At 36.3% G+C, this 17,964-nt stretch overlaps 1 protein-coding gene across 4 annotated transcripts in view; it reads left to right on the top strand.

The window, feature by feature from the left end:
- The window catches only part of PHF20L1 (PHD finger protein 20 like 1), a 78,572-nt gene extending 62,050 nt beyond the window's left edge, over window positions 1-16,522 (top strand). For all 4 annotated transcript variants that reach the window (XM_069465963.1, XM_069465962.1, XM_069465961.1 and 1 more), the window contains 7 exons: window positions 1,728-1,892; window positions 5,635-5,816; window positions 6,817-6,916; window positions 8,421-8,616; window positions 11,857-12,223; window positions 13,482-13,644; window positions 15,060-16,522. In XM_069465963.1, coding sequence (XP_069322064.1) covers window positions 1,728-1,892; window positions 5,635-5,816; window positions 6,817-6,916; window positions 8,421-8,616; window positions 11,857-12,223; window positions 13,482-13,644; window positions 15,060-15,202 — 1,316 coding nt within the window. In that variant the 3' untranslated portion in view covers window positions 15,203-16,522. The remainder of the gene's footprint in view (window positions 1-1,727; window positions 1,893-5,634; window positions 5,817-6,816; window positions 6,917-8,420; window positions 8,617-11,856; window positions 12,224-13,481; window positions 13,645-15,059) is intronic.
- The last annotated feature ends 1,442 nt before the right edge of the window (window positions 16,523-17,964 follow it).

Below are 17,964 nucleotides of genomic sequence, written 5' to 3'. Positions count from 1 at the left end.
TTCCCACTCTTTCCCACCTTTTATTCCCTAACCTGCGTCAACTGACATCCTTTGCCTCACACAGCTGAAGAAATAGAAATAGATGAGTAAATTCCCATCAGGTGGAAACTTGCTCATCTTTTATCTACTACATCTCCATACTTACCTGGATATATCTATCTTCTTCTTTGCCTCTGTTAAAATAGGGGACATGTCTGTCTTTCAATTCTTAATCCTGGCATTTCTTACCACCATCATCCTCTCACCCCCTCATCTTTAGGTTCGTGTAGATGATGTGTCAGATCTCCCATCTGAAGAAGCCCACCCTCTAAACTTGTATGCCTTCTCTGATTCCTCTACCTCCCATTTACTCTTCAGTCCCCTCTCAGACCCATTTTTACCACCTAGTTGCTGAAGCAGAAACCTGGAAATCAATCTTGATGCTCTCGGCCTCCAGTCTGTAACAGTACTATGTCTTCCTCTAAATCTTCCCCTTAGTTGCTATTGTCCCATTCCAAGGCACCGGGATTTCTTGCCTGAACTACTGCTGTAGCCTCTGAACTGTCTCCCTACTTCTCTGTGAGCATTCTTTTTTTTTTTTTGAGACAGAGTCTTGCTCTATTGCCCAGGCTAGAGTGCCATGGCGTCAGCCTATCTCACAACAACCTCAAACTCCTGGGCTCAAACAATCCTCCTGCCTCAGCCTCCCAAGTAGCTGGGAATACTTGGTGCATGCCACTATGCCTGGCTAATTTTTTCTGTTTTTAGTAGAGACAGAGTTTTGCTCTTTCTTAGGCTGGTCTCGAACTCCTGACCTTAAGCGATCTTCCTACCTCAGCCTCCCAGAGTGCTAGGATTACAGGTGTGAGCCACTGCGCCCGGCCCCTGTGTGCCTTCTTGCACTCCATCCTCCGTTCTGCAACTAAAATGATCCTACAGAAATGGAACTGGACTTGTGTCACATCCTGCTCCCCTGTATAACGGTTGAGTGGCTTTTGATTGCATTAGGATAAAACTTAAAAATAAGAAAAATTTTTAAACTGATAGGGCTCCTGTCACTCCGGGCTCATTTCTTATCCATCTCACTCACTGTATTCCAGCCACAGTCTTAGAGTTGCCAAATGTGCCATGCTCTCTTCTGCTTCAGAGCCCTCCTGCATGCCTAGACTCACACCTTTGCCTGTTTTTCCTTCCCCTCACTACACCCCTACTTTCTGGTAAGCTGCATATGGCCTCTCCCCTTGTAGACATTTGAGAACTCATTTCAAGTGGAGAGGAACAGAACTTTAACAGATTTCTTCTAGAACCAATCAGTTTTCTTCAGAGTTTGGTTTTTGCTCGAAGGATTTATTGATCAGATTTTCACTACAATAATCAGTGTGCTAGACATCAAGAAACTTCTTTACAGATCGAAGAAAAGGTTAATTTTCATCTTGCACATCTTACTGCAGTCATGGTTGTGATAATAATGGAAAACAGTGTAGAAATAGTCCTTTTTCACTTCTGGACTCCTTCGCAAGAGTTTACTGATATCAGTTAGAACCTGCTGATCCCTACTGTGTACATGCATTTCCTAAGTGTTCTTGCTAAAGCCAGTTTATAATAATCTAGCTGTTCATGGATGAGAAGAGAAAGTGGTAGCATGATTATTTTATGTATCCTGAAACATGACTTTCTCGTTATTTTTAGTGACCGTTCTTGATTACCTGATACTTTATTAATATTTCTTTATGTATTTTATGTTACAGACTATTCAGACTATGAAGACAGTTCCCTAGAATTTTTGGAAAGGTGCTCTTCTCCACTAACTCGATCTTCTGGGAGTTCTCTTGCTTCGCGAAGCATGTTTACGGAGAAAACTACAACCTATCAGTACCCAAGGGCAATTCTGTCTGTTGATCTTAGTGGTGAAAGTACGTGTAGCCATGTAATGGTTAAAACAAAATTTAAGATTCCTAAATGTGGAACTGAGAATAAAATGTACTTTGTTGAGTGCCTATTTATGCAGGGCACACAATGTAGAAAGTTGTTACATAAACTAATATGAAAAGTCTTAACATTAGAAATTTGAGCTACTTTTTAATTTATGTAAAGTAAAATTGGCTTTATAGTGGAAGAGATGGTGATAAGGAAACTAATATTAGTGTCTGCTATATACTGATCCTTCTGTAGGTTTTAACATATATTTTCATATTATTCATTACCAACTTACAGGGTAGATATTGTTATGCACATTTTATAGATAAACAAGCAGAGACTACTTACAGGTTATGAAACTTTATGAGCTAGTTAGTGTTAGAATTAAAACTCTAACCAAGGTCTATCGTAACTCCAAAGATAATTCTTTTTCTACTAAATAGTTATTATAGTCTTACAACTATACTTTGAATTCCTGGTCACAGATACATCTGTAAACCAGAGGTCTGGGAATGTGGTCAGGTCAGTGATTTAAACTCGGGAACTAAGCATTCTTAGGCAGGCACAAGGCGATGTCAGGGGTGAAAAGAGCACAGGAGCTAGATTTTGTCCAAGTATTCCTGCAGGTCCAGGCCTGACAGTGGAAGATGTTGAATACCTTACCTTCCTTCCAAAATTATAAGCAATAGGAAGAGAGACTCTCCCAGCTCTAGACTTTGAAGGCAGTGGCATGAGAGTAGAGCTCTAACACAGGAGGGACCAGAGTCAGGGGATGAGGAATAAGGGGTAGGAGCCTTATGAATGAGCACATTTCCTGTCTGTTTCTTTCTTCCAATTACCCTAGATAGTGGGTACTAGATTAAATGTTTTCTTTTGCACTGTTACTACCTGCTTTCTTCCAGGTGTTACTCCTCTCTGGCTTACTCTGAGGAAAGCATTTTCTTCCTTTTACTGTGAAAGAAGGACATAACACTTGTGAGATTGTAATTTTTAAAAATTTGAGGTGGGATTAAGGAAAAGCCACTGCCTCTCTTTTTCAGCAGACACAAGCTCCCCTTTTCCCCTGGCCCAGTGGTTCTTAACCCCAGGAGCACCTTACAGTCATTGCTGTGGGGCTTTTAAAATACACTGATCCTGGGTCTTACCACGGAGCATAATTAAATGAGATTTCTGGAAGGATCCTAGCAAGATACAGTTTCTAGGTGATTACATGTTGCAGCGTATATTGAAAATTACATAAGAATACCCATACTTCAAGCCATCAAGATCTGGAGATCATCTCTTGCCAGAGAGAGAGAGAGCATAGGGGTTTATATCTGGGCTGGTAGTGGTGCTGGAACAAGAACAATTGAGAAAGGGTGGAAAGAGCACAAATGTGCACCCTCAGTTCTGCCTTGTCTCTGTCCTGCCCTTCATATGATCAAGCACTGAGTTAGGAGAAAGGAAGGGAATGTTAATAAGGGCAGAGGTTTTAGGCCAGAGGTTCTTAAATGTTAACGTGTGTCAGAACCACCTGGAGAGTGTGCTAAAGCACATTTCTGCGCCTTACCCTAAGAATTTCTGATTTCTAACAAGTTTCCAGGTGATAATAATGTTGCTGGTCTGGGAACTATATTTTGAAAATCCTGCCTCAGGAAATAGCAATGATAGCTAAAGGAGTAGTGGTTCGAAGGAAGCAGGTGTTCATGTAGCCACTCAGTTGGAGCCATTGTCCAGGTTGCTATCTGAGTGTAAGAAACTTTTATTTACTTTTTTTATATAACTTCAATGACCCATTTGTTCAGCTTTCAAAATTCAGCCAAGCGTATCTTTAATGCTTGGGAATTATTCAAACTGTATTTTCTGGGGAATATATTAAATTTATATGCTAACACCTTAAAACCTGGCAATTTGGGCCCTGCAAGTATATGTGAGATACATACTAATTCCTTTCAGTGACACAGTTTTCAATTAAATTCATTATTAACTGTGTTATGATTGCCATCCATTTAATACCATGTATGTGCTGCAACAGTGTTTGAAACTGTTTATCCATGTTCTGCTCTGCCTTTTTGAAACATAAACTTGTATTTGGGAAAGCCAAGAGAAAATACTGATTTTGGATTTAAGGTAGCCAGATAATGAATAGATAAAATTTTCTTCTTTAGGTTGTTTTAAAACTAGTTATGTTGTTAATACTAGATTTTCCATATCTAAGTGATTTACTTCTTGCTCCATGAATATTTTCAGGTATTTCTCTATCATTATCTCATTTCTACTGACCTTACTTCCTCTCAGATGTCCTAAGACCCCAAAGAGAAGAAAACATTTATTTATTTTTCTATAAAACATTAACTTTAGTAAATCAAAAACAAACATTCAAAAACATTGAGAAAGGGAAAAATTGGGAGACTGATAAAAAAAAAAGCTCATGAAATATTTAAAATATAAATAGCATAAATTTTTTTAGTTTGAATCCACTCAACGTCTATCTGGTGCGATTAAGTCTGAAAAGAAAAATTTCTCTCTGTTGACTTCCTTCTTAGCTCTTCCACAGTCTGGAGTGACTACTACCTGTATCAGATCTCATTCTAAACATGGGATATAGCAGTCAGCAGTGCAAGGTGCTTGCTCTCATGGATTCTGACATTCTAGAAAGGGGAAATAGAAGCAGGTGAAAGGATAAGTCAGAATGTAGGGACTAGGATGGTGAGGTGGGAGGGTGACTCCTCTGTCCTTGTGGTACTCTACTCATCAGCCTCTATTCAAGGAGCTGGCAGGAGCGCTGTGGTCTTCTACCATGTGTCCCATGATGTCTCAGTTTTCCCAACATTTCTCCATCTAAACTACTGCAAAACCTTCTTTAGTGTTCTATCATTATTTCTTTCTATTTGTCATAAATAAAGATTCCTTTATGTTCATCTCAATTTATTTTCTAATAGACCAAGCAAAATGGTAGGCTTTGGCATTGACACCGTTATAAACACAAACCTAAAACCTGGCATTTAAATAAGTTGTATGTAGTAGTCATCCATATAATCCAGTTTCTAGAATATGCTTAATTTTTTAAGATTTTTTTCAAAATGAAGTTAATATATTTAAAAAATTTCTTGGGGAACTCATAGTCTCATTTTAAGAAATATTGGTGAAGTGATTAAGAACACAGGCTTGAGAATCAAGCATTCCTGGTAATCAGTCAGCTTTACCACTCTCCGGCTGCATTCTTCAAGCAAGTTTTATCTTGTATTTAAAGTGCTTAGTATAGTACCTGGTGCATATCGAGTGTAGTGGTAGTTGATGCTACTGGTACTATTACTAATAGTATTGGTATTAGACCCTAGGCAAGCTGTTTAATCTCTCTGAAGTTGTTTATACTACAAATAATAAAACCTATAAAACCATCCAGAGTTTTAATGAGGATCAAAAGGGATAAAGTTTGTGAAAGTATATGGAAACTATGCAAATTTAACTTATGAATATCAACTTTAGCCATAACTTCTGTAAGCATGAAGACTACGGGATACTTTGAGTTACTTATAATAGTATATACGTTAAGATGTAAAGCAGTCATAATTACCTAAGCTTCAAAAATCATTTGTTTCTGTGACCATAGACAAGTACAGTATTCTATTCCCATTTGTTTGCCCCCTCTTTTAAATGCTTAATAGCTTAAAATCACATCCCTTACCTCCTTTCTTTCTGAAAAATGACATAAAAATAGAAAAAACGTGCTGAGTATACTTTTTATGCATATTCTAGACTTATCAGATGTGGAATTCCTTGATGATTCTTCAACGGAGAGTTTGCTTCTGAGTGGGGATGAATACAATCAGGACTTTGATTCAACCAATTTTGAAGAATCTCAGGATGAAGATGATGCTCTTAATGAAATTGTACGATGTATTTGTGAAATGGATGAGGAGAATGGCTTCATGATTCAGGTAATTGGTTAACCTCTCTTCCCTATGGCAATAAATTATTTCAGGTACACAGCAAGTACATCAGAGTGTTTTCTCTTTTTACTAACCATCTTACCGAAGATAGAGGTTTCTAACTTATTGTTGTGTTTAAAATACCAATAGTAATGATGAGATCTTCTCATCAAGGGAAGTAGACAATGTTCTCATTTTAGGGTTGCTCTCCCTTTACTCAGGTGTTTAGTTTGAGGCCTTCAAACTGAAACACTTTTTAAAAGTCATCAGAGTGGATAAGCCTCCACATTGAAGGGTAGGCCACAGCCACCCTTGCCTTACTGGGCTGGATCCAGGTTGCTTAATAGTTGACAGTAAATAGTCACTCTTTGGTGGGCAGAAATTGAAACATGAAAGTTACCAATATTTTCAAGAAAGAAAGGAAAACTGTTGCAAGGGTTAACAACCTCTCCCTGTAGGAAGGATATCTTTGAGAGAAAGGAAACATAACCCATAGTTAGTGGTGACATATGAAAGATTTGGAGACATTAGTTATGAGAATGAGGAAAGTGTAATCTCCTTTTTCTCTCCCTTTTTCCAGTGGTTTTCTAAAATAAGGGATATACAAACTTATAGCTTCCCCACACAAGTAGTACTTTAAGAGATCATTGCTATAGGCACTGCTTACAAACTTGCTTTTTTTCTGCATTTTAATCAGCTACTTTTTAGAGTTTTAAGGATGTGATTATCTAAAAACCAATGGGAAATACATAAGGGAAATCATAATTTTTTTAATGATTTAAATAATTTCTCAAAGCACATTTTAATAGGTGTAAGAAAAGAAAGTTGTTTGAACTACTTGAACATTTCAGAGGCAGAGTTCATCTCCAGTCAGGACTTGCTTTTGTTATGTTGACTGAGAATTGACTGGTAGTGGCAGCAAGAAACCAAGCCAGCTAATTCAAAGGAAGAGTGTGTGCCCTTATTGCTAGTGAGTGACAGGTGACTCCAGTGCTCCTGTTTCCCACAGTGTGAAGAGTGCCTGTGCTGGCAGCACAGCGTGTGCATGGGGCTGCTGGAGGAGAGCATTCCAGAGCAGTACATCTGCTACATCTGCCGTGACCCACCGGGTAAGACTTTCTGCACTGTGCTGAGCTCACAATGCCTACATGTCTTCTCACGGATTCCAGAGTGTATCAGCTGTGTAAAACACCTGTACTCTGAGTCCTCCCTTAATGTCATTGGTAGGTTCTTGAAAACTGCAACTTTAAGCAAAATGACCGTACTGTGTTCCATAAGAATTTAACTCCTGTTTACATCAGTTAGCTTGTGGTAAAATTGGTTTCATTATCAAGCACATTGTTTCACTTGAAGTCACAGTTTGCAAAAACCTATTGATGACACTAAGTGAGGACTGAGGGCTTACTATACTTCTTGGTCAGTTAGGCTCTGCTTCCATATTAAAATTTTAATATATTTTTGCACTGTTATAGTTTAATTTTCCATATTAATTAGATGAATACATTAACATAAACTTATTAACAAAATTACTACTCTACTAAAGGAAAAGAGGTATGGTTTTTTCCTGGAGAAGAATTAGCCTCTGTCTGCTCCTATGTATCAGTTTCTAGCTAGGCTTATTTGTGGAAATTTGAGTGGCTCACCATTCTGAACTTGCACTCCTCCTGACCTGGTAGTGCTGCATAGCCAACTCACTGGAGAGCAGATGGGGTCTCAGATCACCACCTGTGATCCCTTTAATACTGAGGATGTGGCAGACTAAGATGAAACCTGTGCCTTTTGTGCTTTCTACATAGTGCCTTCCTCTATGCTAGAGGAACTAGCATGTTCTGCATATTGAATATAATTTCGTCAGCCTCCAAGGCAGGAAATAACTAGGTATTCTCAAATAAAAGGCAAGTTGAATTGGTCCCATGACTATTGAAAAATAGAAAAGAAAAAAGTCACAGTAAGAAGCAAGAGAATTATTCTGACCCATATGAATGTAGACGTTTGTTATTCATTCAGCAGCACTTATTGGATGCCTTCTACTTGCCAAACATCAGTGAGGTGATTAATTTAAACCATGCCCTCAGCTATCTCATAATATAGTAGGGGACACAGATACAGATGCATCTAATTGTAATAGGATCTAATTTGTGTTAACATTGAGGAGATAGGATTATATAGAATTCTGTGAAAGCACAGACGTGGAGGAGGGGGTCCATATTCACTCAACTAGAACCTTTTTTTCATCTAGTTCAAAACAAAGGCTAATGAGGGATATAAGAACCCCTGTCTAGTTTTTATTAGCCTTTTAACCCTTTTTTAGAGGACCTATGACTGCTACATAAAAATTGAAAGCAATACACTCAAGGTTCCTTTTGCAACTGTCATCTGCCACTGACCGCATCCTTAATGGGGTTTCTTCTCCTTGATGGGCAGGAACACTGAAGGTGCAGAGGAGCTCTTTCTGCACCAGCTCCTCAGAACTCTGTCTTACTCTTCTTTTGAATCTGCTCTTAGTGCTTGAGAGCTTGCCATGCTTACTGGCATTACGTTAGTAGGGTAGCAGTGAAGGGAAATCTGAATAAGTGGAATCCTTTGTGACTTTAATGTCAACTTCATCTACAGGTCAGAGGTGGAGTGCAAAATATCGTTATGATAAGGATTGGTTGAATAATGGGAGAATGTGCGGGTTATCATTTTTAAAAGAAAATTATTCTCATCTCAATGCCAAAAAGATAGTTTCCACACACCATCTGCTTGCTGATGTCTATGGTGTTACAGAAGTACTACACGGGTTACAGCTGAAGATCGGAATACTAAAGTAAGTGAAGGGCGGCAAAGGGAGGGTCACACTTCAATACACATTTTCATTAAAACCAACATTCTTGGCCCTTTGAAGGTCCAGAGCAGCAGTTTGGAAGAGAGAGCAGGTATTTGAATAAAGTTTCATTTTTAAAAATAAAAAAGATTGATAACCTTTTTGGACAACTAGCTGCTTTTTGCCTATTGTCCTAGAATAGACAAGCGTGATTAAAGGTGGATACAGCATCTACTATTTCAAAAAATTTTGGTCTCACTGGGTGCACAAAATTAAGTGCTCATGCTGTGGTGAGCCCTATATTTTGTGCCCTCCTATAGGAATGCTGTCAAGATGAAATAGATTCTAGGCAGATGACTATATTTTTCATTTACCTTAAGATTGATTTAGAAGGCAAGAAAGGAGCTGAAAATCATGGAATCCACCTCTCTGCTCTACACCAAATATTAATAAATATGTTTTAGTCATCCCATACAATTTTTCCTTAAAAAAAAAAAAAAAAAAAAAAAGTCAGAGCCTCCCTAAACAACATAGCAGGATATTCTTGAAGTCCTTGTTTCAGTGCTTTCTAATGCCTGACTGGAATTTTTCTTTGAAAGAACAAACAACAACAACAAACAAACCTCTATATAAAAACAGGATGATTCACTGGTTCTTCACAAGATTTTCTTCATTTCGATACACTTGCCTTGGCCAGAAACTTGCCACTTCCCTCCTTCCACCCCATCCCTGGGCCTACCACATCCTATCCATTGTAATCTCTAAACATTGTTCCGTCTACTCCTCTTCCTTCTCACTGGTACTGTCTCAGCCAGGCTGTTATAGTTCACGTGAATGGTTGCCATACCTTTCACTTCTCTGTGGCTCCAGTCTTGTTCTCTTTCAGTTCATCCTTTGTACTGCTGCCAGCATGCTCTTAGTAAGAGATAAATATAAGCTTGTCTCCTTCCAGCTTAATGTACCATAGTGTCTTCCTGGTGCCCAATGGACAAAGTCTGAGTCCTTCTATGACACATAATTCTGTCTACCATTTTGTTGCCACATCTTCCCTCTCCTAAACTTCCCCCCCGAAATGTTCCAGCTATACCAAATCATAATCCCTGAATGAAACAAGCTTTTTCATAGCTCTAGGGCTTTACTCATACCCAAAATAACCTCTGCTACTAGTCCTCCTAGCAGATGCCTTTTCATGATTACCTGCTCAATTAGGGTTGGCTGTGCCCTCCTTGGCAAACTCCATGCATACTGGTGTCAGGCACTTTGGTATACTTAATTTTTCGTGTCTGTCTCCTCTTACTAAACCATAGGTTCCTTTAAAGTAGGGCTTGTTTCTTACTCATCATTTTATCCCTAATTGGTAGTGTAGGGGTGAGTACTCAGTAACTATTTGTTGAATAAAATTTGCTTCAGTTGTATGTCATAAACCTGAATCTGTATTTCTTTATAAAAAGGCTGTGTAAATGCTAAAAAGGAGGTCTAATTTATTAGACCCTTTTTTAAAACCTGATTTTCCTTCTTGGTATCAATATGAGTTTATCTACAATCATAATTTTGCCAAGATTTTAATTGGGCCATTTCTGCATTATGCCTATAGGTCCTCTTTATGTTAGTATTTCAATATTATTTGCTATTATTTATTGTTTATTACAAGTCTGCTACATGCCAGAAATTGGTGCTTTTATGTGATATTTGGTCCTTACAATAAGCCTGAAAAATAGATCTTACCTCGTTTTATAGATGGGTAGTCAAAGACAGTGATTATGTAACTTACCCAAGTTCCTCAGTGGCACAGCAGAATCCAGCCTTTTGGACTATCGGACTACAAAGCCAACTTTCTTTCTACTATGCCTTTTACTGATTCAGAATTTTAGTATTTTCTGGATACTAAATCATTAGGGATCCAATTTATAATATCAGAAGCAATACTTGGGTTATTATGAGAGGAAAGCTTATTTGACTCCCAGTGTTTATCTAATTTGGAAATTATTAATTTGCAAACAAATTGAGTTTTTTGAAAGATTTATGTCTCCCAAATGTCCTTCTTTCACTTCAGCTCTAATGATTGTATTCTTGTTTTACTTTTACTGCAGAAATTTAATTACTGACTATACAATATTGTGCTCACATGTTTAGTGAGGATGGGGTAAATGGGCATTATCATAGACCATTGGTGGGGTTATAATCAGTATAGTCCCTCTAGAGGCCACTTGGGCAGTACCTATCAAAGTAAAAAATGTGCATATGTTATCCAGCAATTCCATGTCTAGAAAGTTATCTGACTGAAATATTCTGACTCATGTGCAAAGATATACACACATCTATCAGTGGAGAATTGGTTGGCTAGACTAGATTGGCGTATTAGTACTATTCAGCCACTAGAATGAGAGTAAGAGCAATCTGTATGTACTGATATGGCAAGATGCCCATAGCGTGTTATGTATAAAAAAGGCAAATTTTATTGAGTCCCATTTGTGTAAAAAGAAAAAGCATATGCTTATCCATTTAAAAAATAATTTTATGTGTATGGAAAACATCTGGAAGATTATGTCTCATTTATGATTGTCATGGGGGAGGAGATTTTTACTATATATACATTTATAGTCAGGATCTTTTTTGTCATTAACAATTATTACTCTGAATAAAAGTTTTAAAATATGCCCACATAAAAGTTTTTCGTATTGTACAATGAAAAAACTACAGTGAAAAATCAGTAGAAAAAGAAATGTATATGTCAAGTGATGTGAACTGTCAACAGACTTAAATTCATTATTGCTCTTCTGGATATTGTTTTTTTAAAATTGAGAAAATTCAAGTTTTGGATGAAATCGTGGAACGAGTTAACCCTGCAGACCCCAACCTCTGGGCTCTGCTGCTGCTAACACCAGCCCCCAGTCTGTGGAAAAATTGTCTTCCATGAAACTGGGGGTCTGCACAGGAGGAGGTGAGCAGCAGGCGAGCAAGCGAAGTTTCATCTGTATTTACAGCTGCTCCCCATCATTCGCATCACTGCCTGAGCTCTGCCCCCAACCCTGACCCCTGTCAGTGGAAATACTATCTTCTATGAAACCAGTCCCTGGTGCAAAAAAGGTTGGAGACTGCTGAGTTAACCTAATGAATACCTTTGCTTTTGTCTTGAGTCCCTGACCTCCTCCTAACCTGGTTTTGAAATTTATTGTGGTATTCAACTTGTTAATAGATTTTTCTTTTTTATCTGAACTGCTGTTTCTGTAACTTTGTTTTAAGGAATAAACATCATCCTGACCTTCATCTCTGGGCTTGTTCTGGGAAGCGAAAAGACCAAGATCAAGTAATAGCTGGGGTGGAGAAAAAAATAACACTGCAAGACACAGTTAATCTAGAAGAAAGGAAATATGTACAGAACAACCATAAAGAAACACCTCGTTTGCCCCTAAAAACGGAAGGAACTTATATAACAAGTGAGCACAGCTATCAAAAACCACAAAGTTTTGGTCAGGACTGCAAATCTCTTGCAGACCCTGGGAGCTCAGACGATGATGATGTTAGTAGTTTTGAAGAAGAACAAGAATTCCAAATGGGAGATAAAAATCGTTTACAATACTCAGCAAAAGAACGTGGAATGCCTGAAAAGGTAAAACTGGTTCATTTGTGTTTGCCTCGAAAATATGATAGAACAACAAAGGAAAATTGTATAAAATAAAACATACTGAATTCCCAGGTTTTATTTATATTACCAAGTTCACAAATACCTTGTTAAGGTAAGGACATTTTTTGTTTTCTCTACAGAAAAACACTGGCCATTTGAACATTTTATTATCTCCTAATTCAGAATTTTAGTAATTTCAGTAAACTGTTACCCTAACAAATGTTTCAGTTTTATAAGCACACTTAAATGCCTCCAAAAACTGAGCCACATTGTATTTCAAATGAAAATGTCTATGTGTGAGAACCTAAAAGTATATATGGATGTAATAATTTGCCTTTTTTATGTGTGTTAGATGAAATGTGGCATTCTGTCTTTTTAAAAATTTTAGTATATTTGTAAATGCATAGTGATCCCATTATGCAGTGCAGTAAGCTGGATTCTTACAGATCTGTGTACATTGAACAGCTATAAACTTATGTCCTATTCGGTGGGATTATCTTAGGGATGTCGTGCCTTCATTTTTTATTGATTTTCAATTAGTAAGGCCACTTTGAAATTAGTTTTTTATTTTTCTGGCTATCAAGTAATCACTGTAAGTATGAATTAGTACTTAACTAAATTTGGAAAACTTATATTTTATAAAATTTGTGCTAATTTATTTTGTCAAATTAGTATCCCTCATGGGAAATGTTATCTTGGGCAAATCTAAGTTCAGATTCTGTGTATTCGTTAAACTGTTTGCTTTTTTGAAGTTTTTGAAAGATTTTTTTGCCTTTCCTCACCTCATTGATTTAACTGCAACAGTAAAGACCAATCTGTAGTTAGAATTTATACTGGTCTTTGAAAACTTTCTTGATTTTTTTTCATTATTACTTTGCCCTCACTCCACTTATGTTACCAGTTGAGATTAACTGAGGAAGGGGCCATTATAAGTTAGCTGGGCATTTTAGTTACAGAATAGAATTAGTGACTTCATTTATTTAGCACATTTTATTGAAGCCTTGTTCCCTCTGTAGCACTATGCTAGGCATAGTGGAGAGATGGAGAGAGATGGAAACAGTGGGCCTATCTGTTCTTAAGGATCATCAAGTGGAATTTGATTATGTGCCTTTACGATATACCAGGAGTCAGATTGGATTTCACAAGACATTGTGGGTGATGAGGTGTTTAATGTATCTTTCCTTTATGACATTGCATTTCATCCATTTCTTTATGTTTATTTTCCAATGGTCCTTTGGAGAAGAATCCAGCTGAAGGGAATACAGTATTTGTTTATAATGATAAAAAGGGCACTGAAGACCCGGGAGACTCACATCTTCAGTGGCAGCTCAACCTCCTCACACACATAGAAAATGTGCAGAATGAAGTCACCAGCAGGATGGACCTAATAGAAAAAGAAGTTGATGGTAATTTAAGCAAGAACTAAAATACAGTTACTATAGTATGTTGATTATTATTATGAAGAAGTGATTTAAATTTTTTTAAATTGTGGAGTGAAAACTACAGATGCTCTCCCATTGCTGGAGCTTTATTGCTCTCTTTACATTGTATTTAACACATATAGGACCTTTTAGTCTCAAAACAGTATGGGTATGATCTTAAGTTTTTTGTTTTTTTTCAAGACAGATATTTATTAAATACTGCCCATTGCCACTTATGCAGTATTTATTAGTTTTATTGAACTATGCTTTCTTTGGAAGTCAGCACAAGAAGTTTAAGTATATTTGAAATAGGAGGGAAAAAGCATTTTGAATATTTATTTTTACTTTGGTTAGTATTTGTTGAGTGAAATTAATAATAAAAAAAAAAAACTTTTACAAGGTTAAGTAGGCAAACCTTAAGATTACTTACAAATTTTCAAATGGTTTTCTCTTTTATTTTTAAATTTTATCATCACCAGGAGCCCTGAAGAGTAGGCAGGAAAGATATTATCTGTCTGTTATATTTGAGAAACTAGAGTAACTTAGATTACCTGATTCCTAATCCAGTGTTCTTCCTATGCTTTCTTATTCCTTTTTCCTCCTAACCTCATAGGTTGTATTCTGCCTCCCACACACACTTTTTATTAATTTTGCAAAAGCATGTGATACTTCTCCACTACTCTAAGTTAGAGTACCTGCTACTTTTTTTTCCCCTTGAGAATAGAAGAAATGGAAACCCATTTCAGAAGCATCTTCCATTTAGTTGTAAGTCTACTGTAGAGTTTAATGTTTTGAGTAGATTTTTGAAGAAAAGAAAATACAACTTGACACTATCCTGTGTTATAGGAGTAAATTTCCAAAGAAAACATTAATAAAAAGTATAGAGGTAATTAATTGTATTTTGCCTAGAACTTTAATACACTTGCATGTTTTTAAAAAAGCAATGATAAAATAGTGGAACTGAAAAGAATGCTGAGAATTGCTACCTCCTTTCCTTTGTTAAAAATAACTTCTAGTTTTTTTTAAAAATTTTATAGAGTAGGTAAGTTTTGTTCTAAATGAAATGGAAATGATTTAAGTCTAAATTAATAGAAAGCTTGAGCAGGCATAGGGAATAGTTATTTCCTGTTTCAGAAGAGAGTAAAAGGAGACATTCAAAATGAAGTTAGTTATATATATACATATATATGGAAAATTATCCTAAATGACAGATAAAGAGGGACTAGAACTTGTGGAGTAGGATGTGCATAAGATGCTAAACCTCTCAGAAATGCCTTCAGTATATTGGCTTTCTAGAAACAGAGAAGTGAACTCTTCTGTTTATCACTGTTCCAACCTCTACGCCGTTTTCTGTTTTTCCAGTTGCCATTTAAATTTGTTTGTTCTCTTCTCTTTTTTAGTTCTGGAAAGCTGGCTTGATTTCACAGGAGAGTTGGAGCCACCAGATCCTCTTGCAAGACTGCCCCAACTTAAACGCCACATAAAACAGCTCCTGATTGACATGGGCAAAGTACAACAGATAGCAACTCTTTGCTCTGTATGACAACAGTGAACACTTAATGCAAAGAACATGGCTTTCTTCAGTCAAATCGTTTTTATTATCCACATGACTGTTAAGTGGATAATTAAAAAGCTTAGTAATGTCTGGTCATTTACTGATTTGTGACATCAGTAGGATGGCACCTTGGAAGGGAAAATGAACAACAACTTTATCAAAGAAGCTAATATTTAAAAAAAAAATTTATGAGCAAGCTGCAGATGATAATGTATTATATGCCAAGGATTAATGAAGTAGAATATAATCTATACTGAGGGAATTGAATTGGCAGAATTTTTGAATAGTTGCTTACATGAAGCTCAAGATACCTGTAGAAAGAAATATGGTGTATTTATATAGTTTTTAATAGAAAGAGCCATGTTTATAAACCAGCATTTGGCCAAAAACAAAATTGTAAAGGCAATTTAAATTCCGGAGCATTCTATGGGGTTGCTCTAAGAACTGTCTTCTCAGCAGTTGATCCAGCTGTACAGAAATTTAGGGTTTCATAGAAATTTAAACTTTTATAGGATCATGAGCTGTTTCTTGGGTGATGAATGTCCTTAATCAGAAAACTGACAGTAGAAGTCTCACTTCTGGGGAAAACAGTTGTGGAATTCTTACTTCATTATGAATGTATTTAAAAACAAACACCAAATAATTGGAATATATTGCAGGCATTAAGCTCATTAAAAACAAACTGGCTTGCAGAAGGGTCTGATGTGCCAAATGATGATGATACTGCTGGAAAGAGGATTTTAAATATTATGGGGAGTTCTCCCACCCCAAGTCTTATATAATGCCATCAGTCCATCTAAAACCTATATATCACATATGTTATATATATCTCATATATATTGAATGGCAGTATTCAGGCTTCAACGTACAGTTTGATCCTGAGTATGCTTGATGTTTGCCTTCAGAAAAAAAATTGTAAATAACCTCAGCTGGGATGAGGAGTGACAAAAATATCAAAATGATTGTGGCTATGGATTTTTTTTAACTGCTAGTAGTGGAATACTGGAAAAGCTTCATTTCTGAAGATGAATTTTATTTTTAAAAAATATGCGCACACTCAAAACTTTTAGCTTTGATCACAAATGGACAAATTTCTGAAACCAAAGGCAACTAAGTTGCTGTACTAGCTCTTGCTGGATTTTGAGCCTAGGTCCTACTGTCTGTCAGTGCTCATGTGAGTGGTATGCGCCCCAGTGCTGCCTACGCAGGTATGCGTCAGTGTGTATGCTTGTTTTAAACAAACACTCAACGTACACATGTACATAATCTACACATATTTATATCACACATATCTAGTTTTATTACTATAGTCTATACGAATTGGTGGTTAACATGAAATGTTACCTTTTAACAGACTGTTTTTAAAAATTAAAAATGTATGTATAGGTTTTGAAATTTTTTTAAAAAGGGGGAAAAAAGACTGTTAAGAGGAGGCTATTTGATGACATATAACACTTGAATATTTTATGCCTCATTCTGTTTATCAGTTCTAGAGATCTGTATAAATGCATTTTAGAACTGATAGACAGTTAACTTGAATTTATCTTTGATAAAAATACATGCCACTGTACATTCAGATATTATTTAAATTTGCAAACACATTGTTCTATATGTAAGGGTACTGTATGTAAAACTCCTTATTAAAACGATTCCACATATCCTAAAATTTCAGCTTGCCTTTTTGCGGCCTTATATTTTAATGTAAAGATTAAAAGAATGTGCAAAACAGTCAAATTTTTATTGCCTTTTGAGATTCTCCAATTTGACATATGTGCCAAAGACCAACATACATAAAATATAGTCCTGTGTATTTACTTGTGATACTTTAACTGTGTGAAAGATCTCACTGATAAATGAAAAGCTTTAGCAGAGGTGATATTGTGGGCTAGTTGCTTAAATTTGCATATTAAAGTAAAAAAATAGTGCCTGTATTTCATGCGTGGAGTAAATTTGCTAATGTCTATATTTCAAGATTGACACTTTCATTTGTGTTTTATAATAATGGCTCTGATATTTTCCCTGTCATGGCTAAATTCTAGACATTGAATTTTATCTTCTTTTTTTCAGATATGGAGCAAATAGCACCCTTAACCCATGAATAGTGGTGTTGCCTAGATTCTTGTCACATACACAGAAGACGCTTTGCACTCAGTAGCATTCATCCTCTCAGTCCCTGGTGAACACGGTTAAATTAATGCACATTTGTTCTTATAGTTTCTTAAAATTAGAGTACTATATTTGTTAGCAGCCTGCAAATTGGAAGTTACATTAATAATTAGATTACTAAAATTTTTGCTCTGCTTATATGTATATGAACTGTAAATCTGAATTTTTAAATTTAGATCTTTAAAATAAATCTATGTCAAATTATTTTATGCACATATCCATTTAATACAGAGTATATCAACAATTGGTTGAAGCCTTTCCTTCTTTAAGAGAGTGAATTCGTTTCTGGAAAGTCAATTCATCATGAGAAGTTTCAGATGAGATGATTTTCTTTTCTTTCAGTCTTACTTTAAAAATTTCAATATATATATTTAAATAGAAGCAATAAACCAGAGAGGGTGTTTCTTGAAAAGACAATGTTTTATTGGCCACCCAAACAGAATAGAATGCCCATTGGTGGGGAGGGATCCCTCTTAATATGTTACTCTGATAAATATAACTTGTACTTCCTCTTACTGATTTGTGGTTCTACTGACTTCTTTTCAAATGTAAGAGTAATGTACTTTTTCCTTAAAGGAACTTGG

This window comes from Eulemur rufifrons, chromosome 3 (genome assembly GCF_041146395.1).
Source record: "Eulemur rufifrons isolate Redbay chromosome 3, OSU_ERuf_1, whole genome shotgun sequence".
Taxonomy (NCBI): Eukaryota; Metazoa; Chordata; class Mammalia; order Primates; family Lemuridae; genus Eulemur; species Eulemur rufifrons.
The sequence above is the reverse complement of the archived record's forward strand: the minus strand, read 5'-3'. Positions and strand labels throughout refer to the sequence as shown.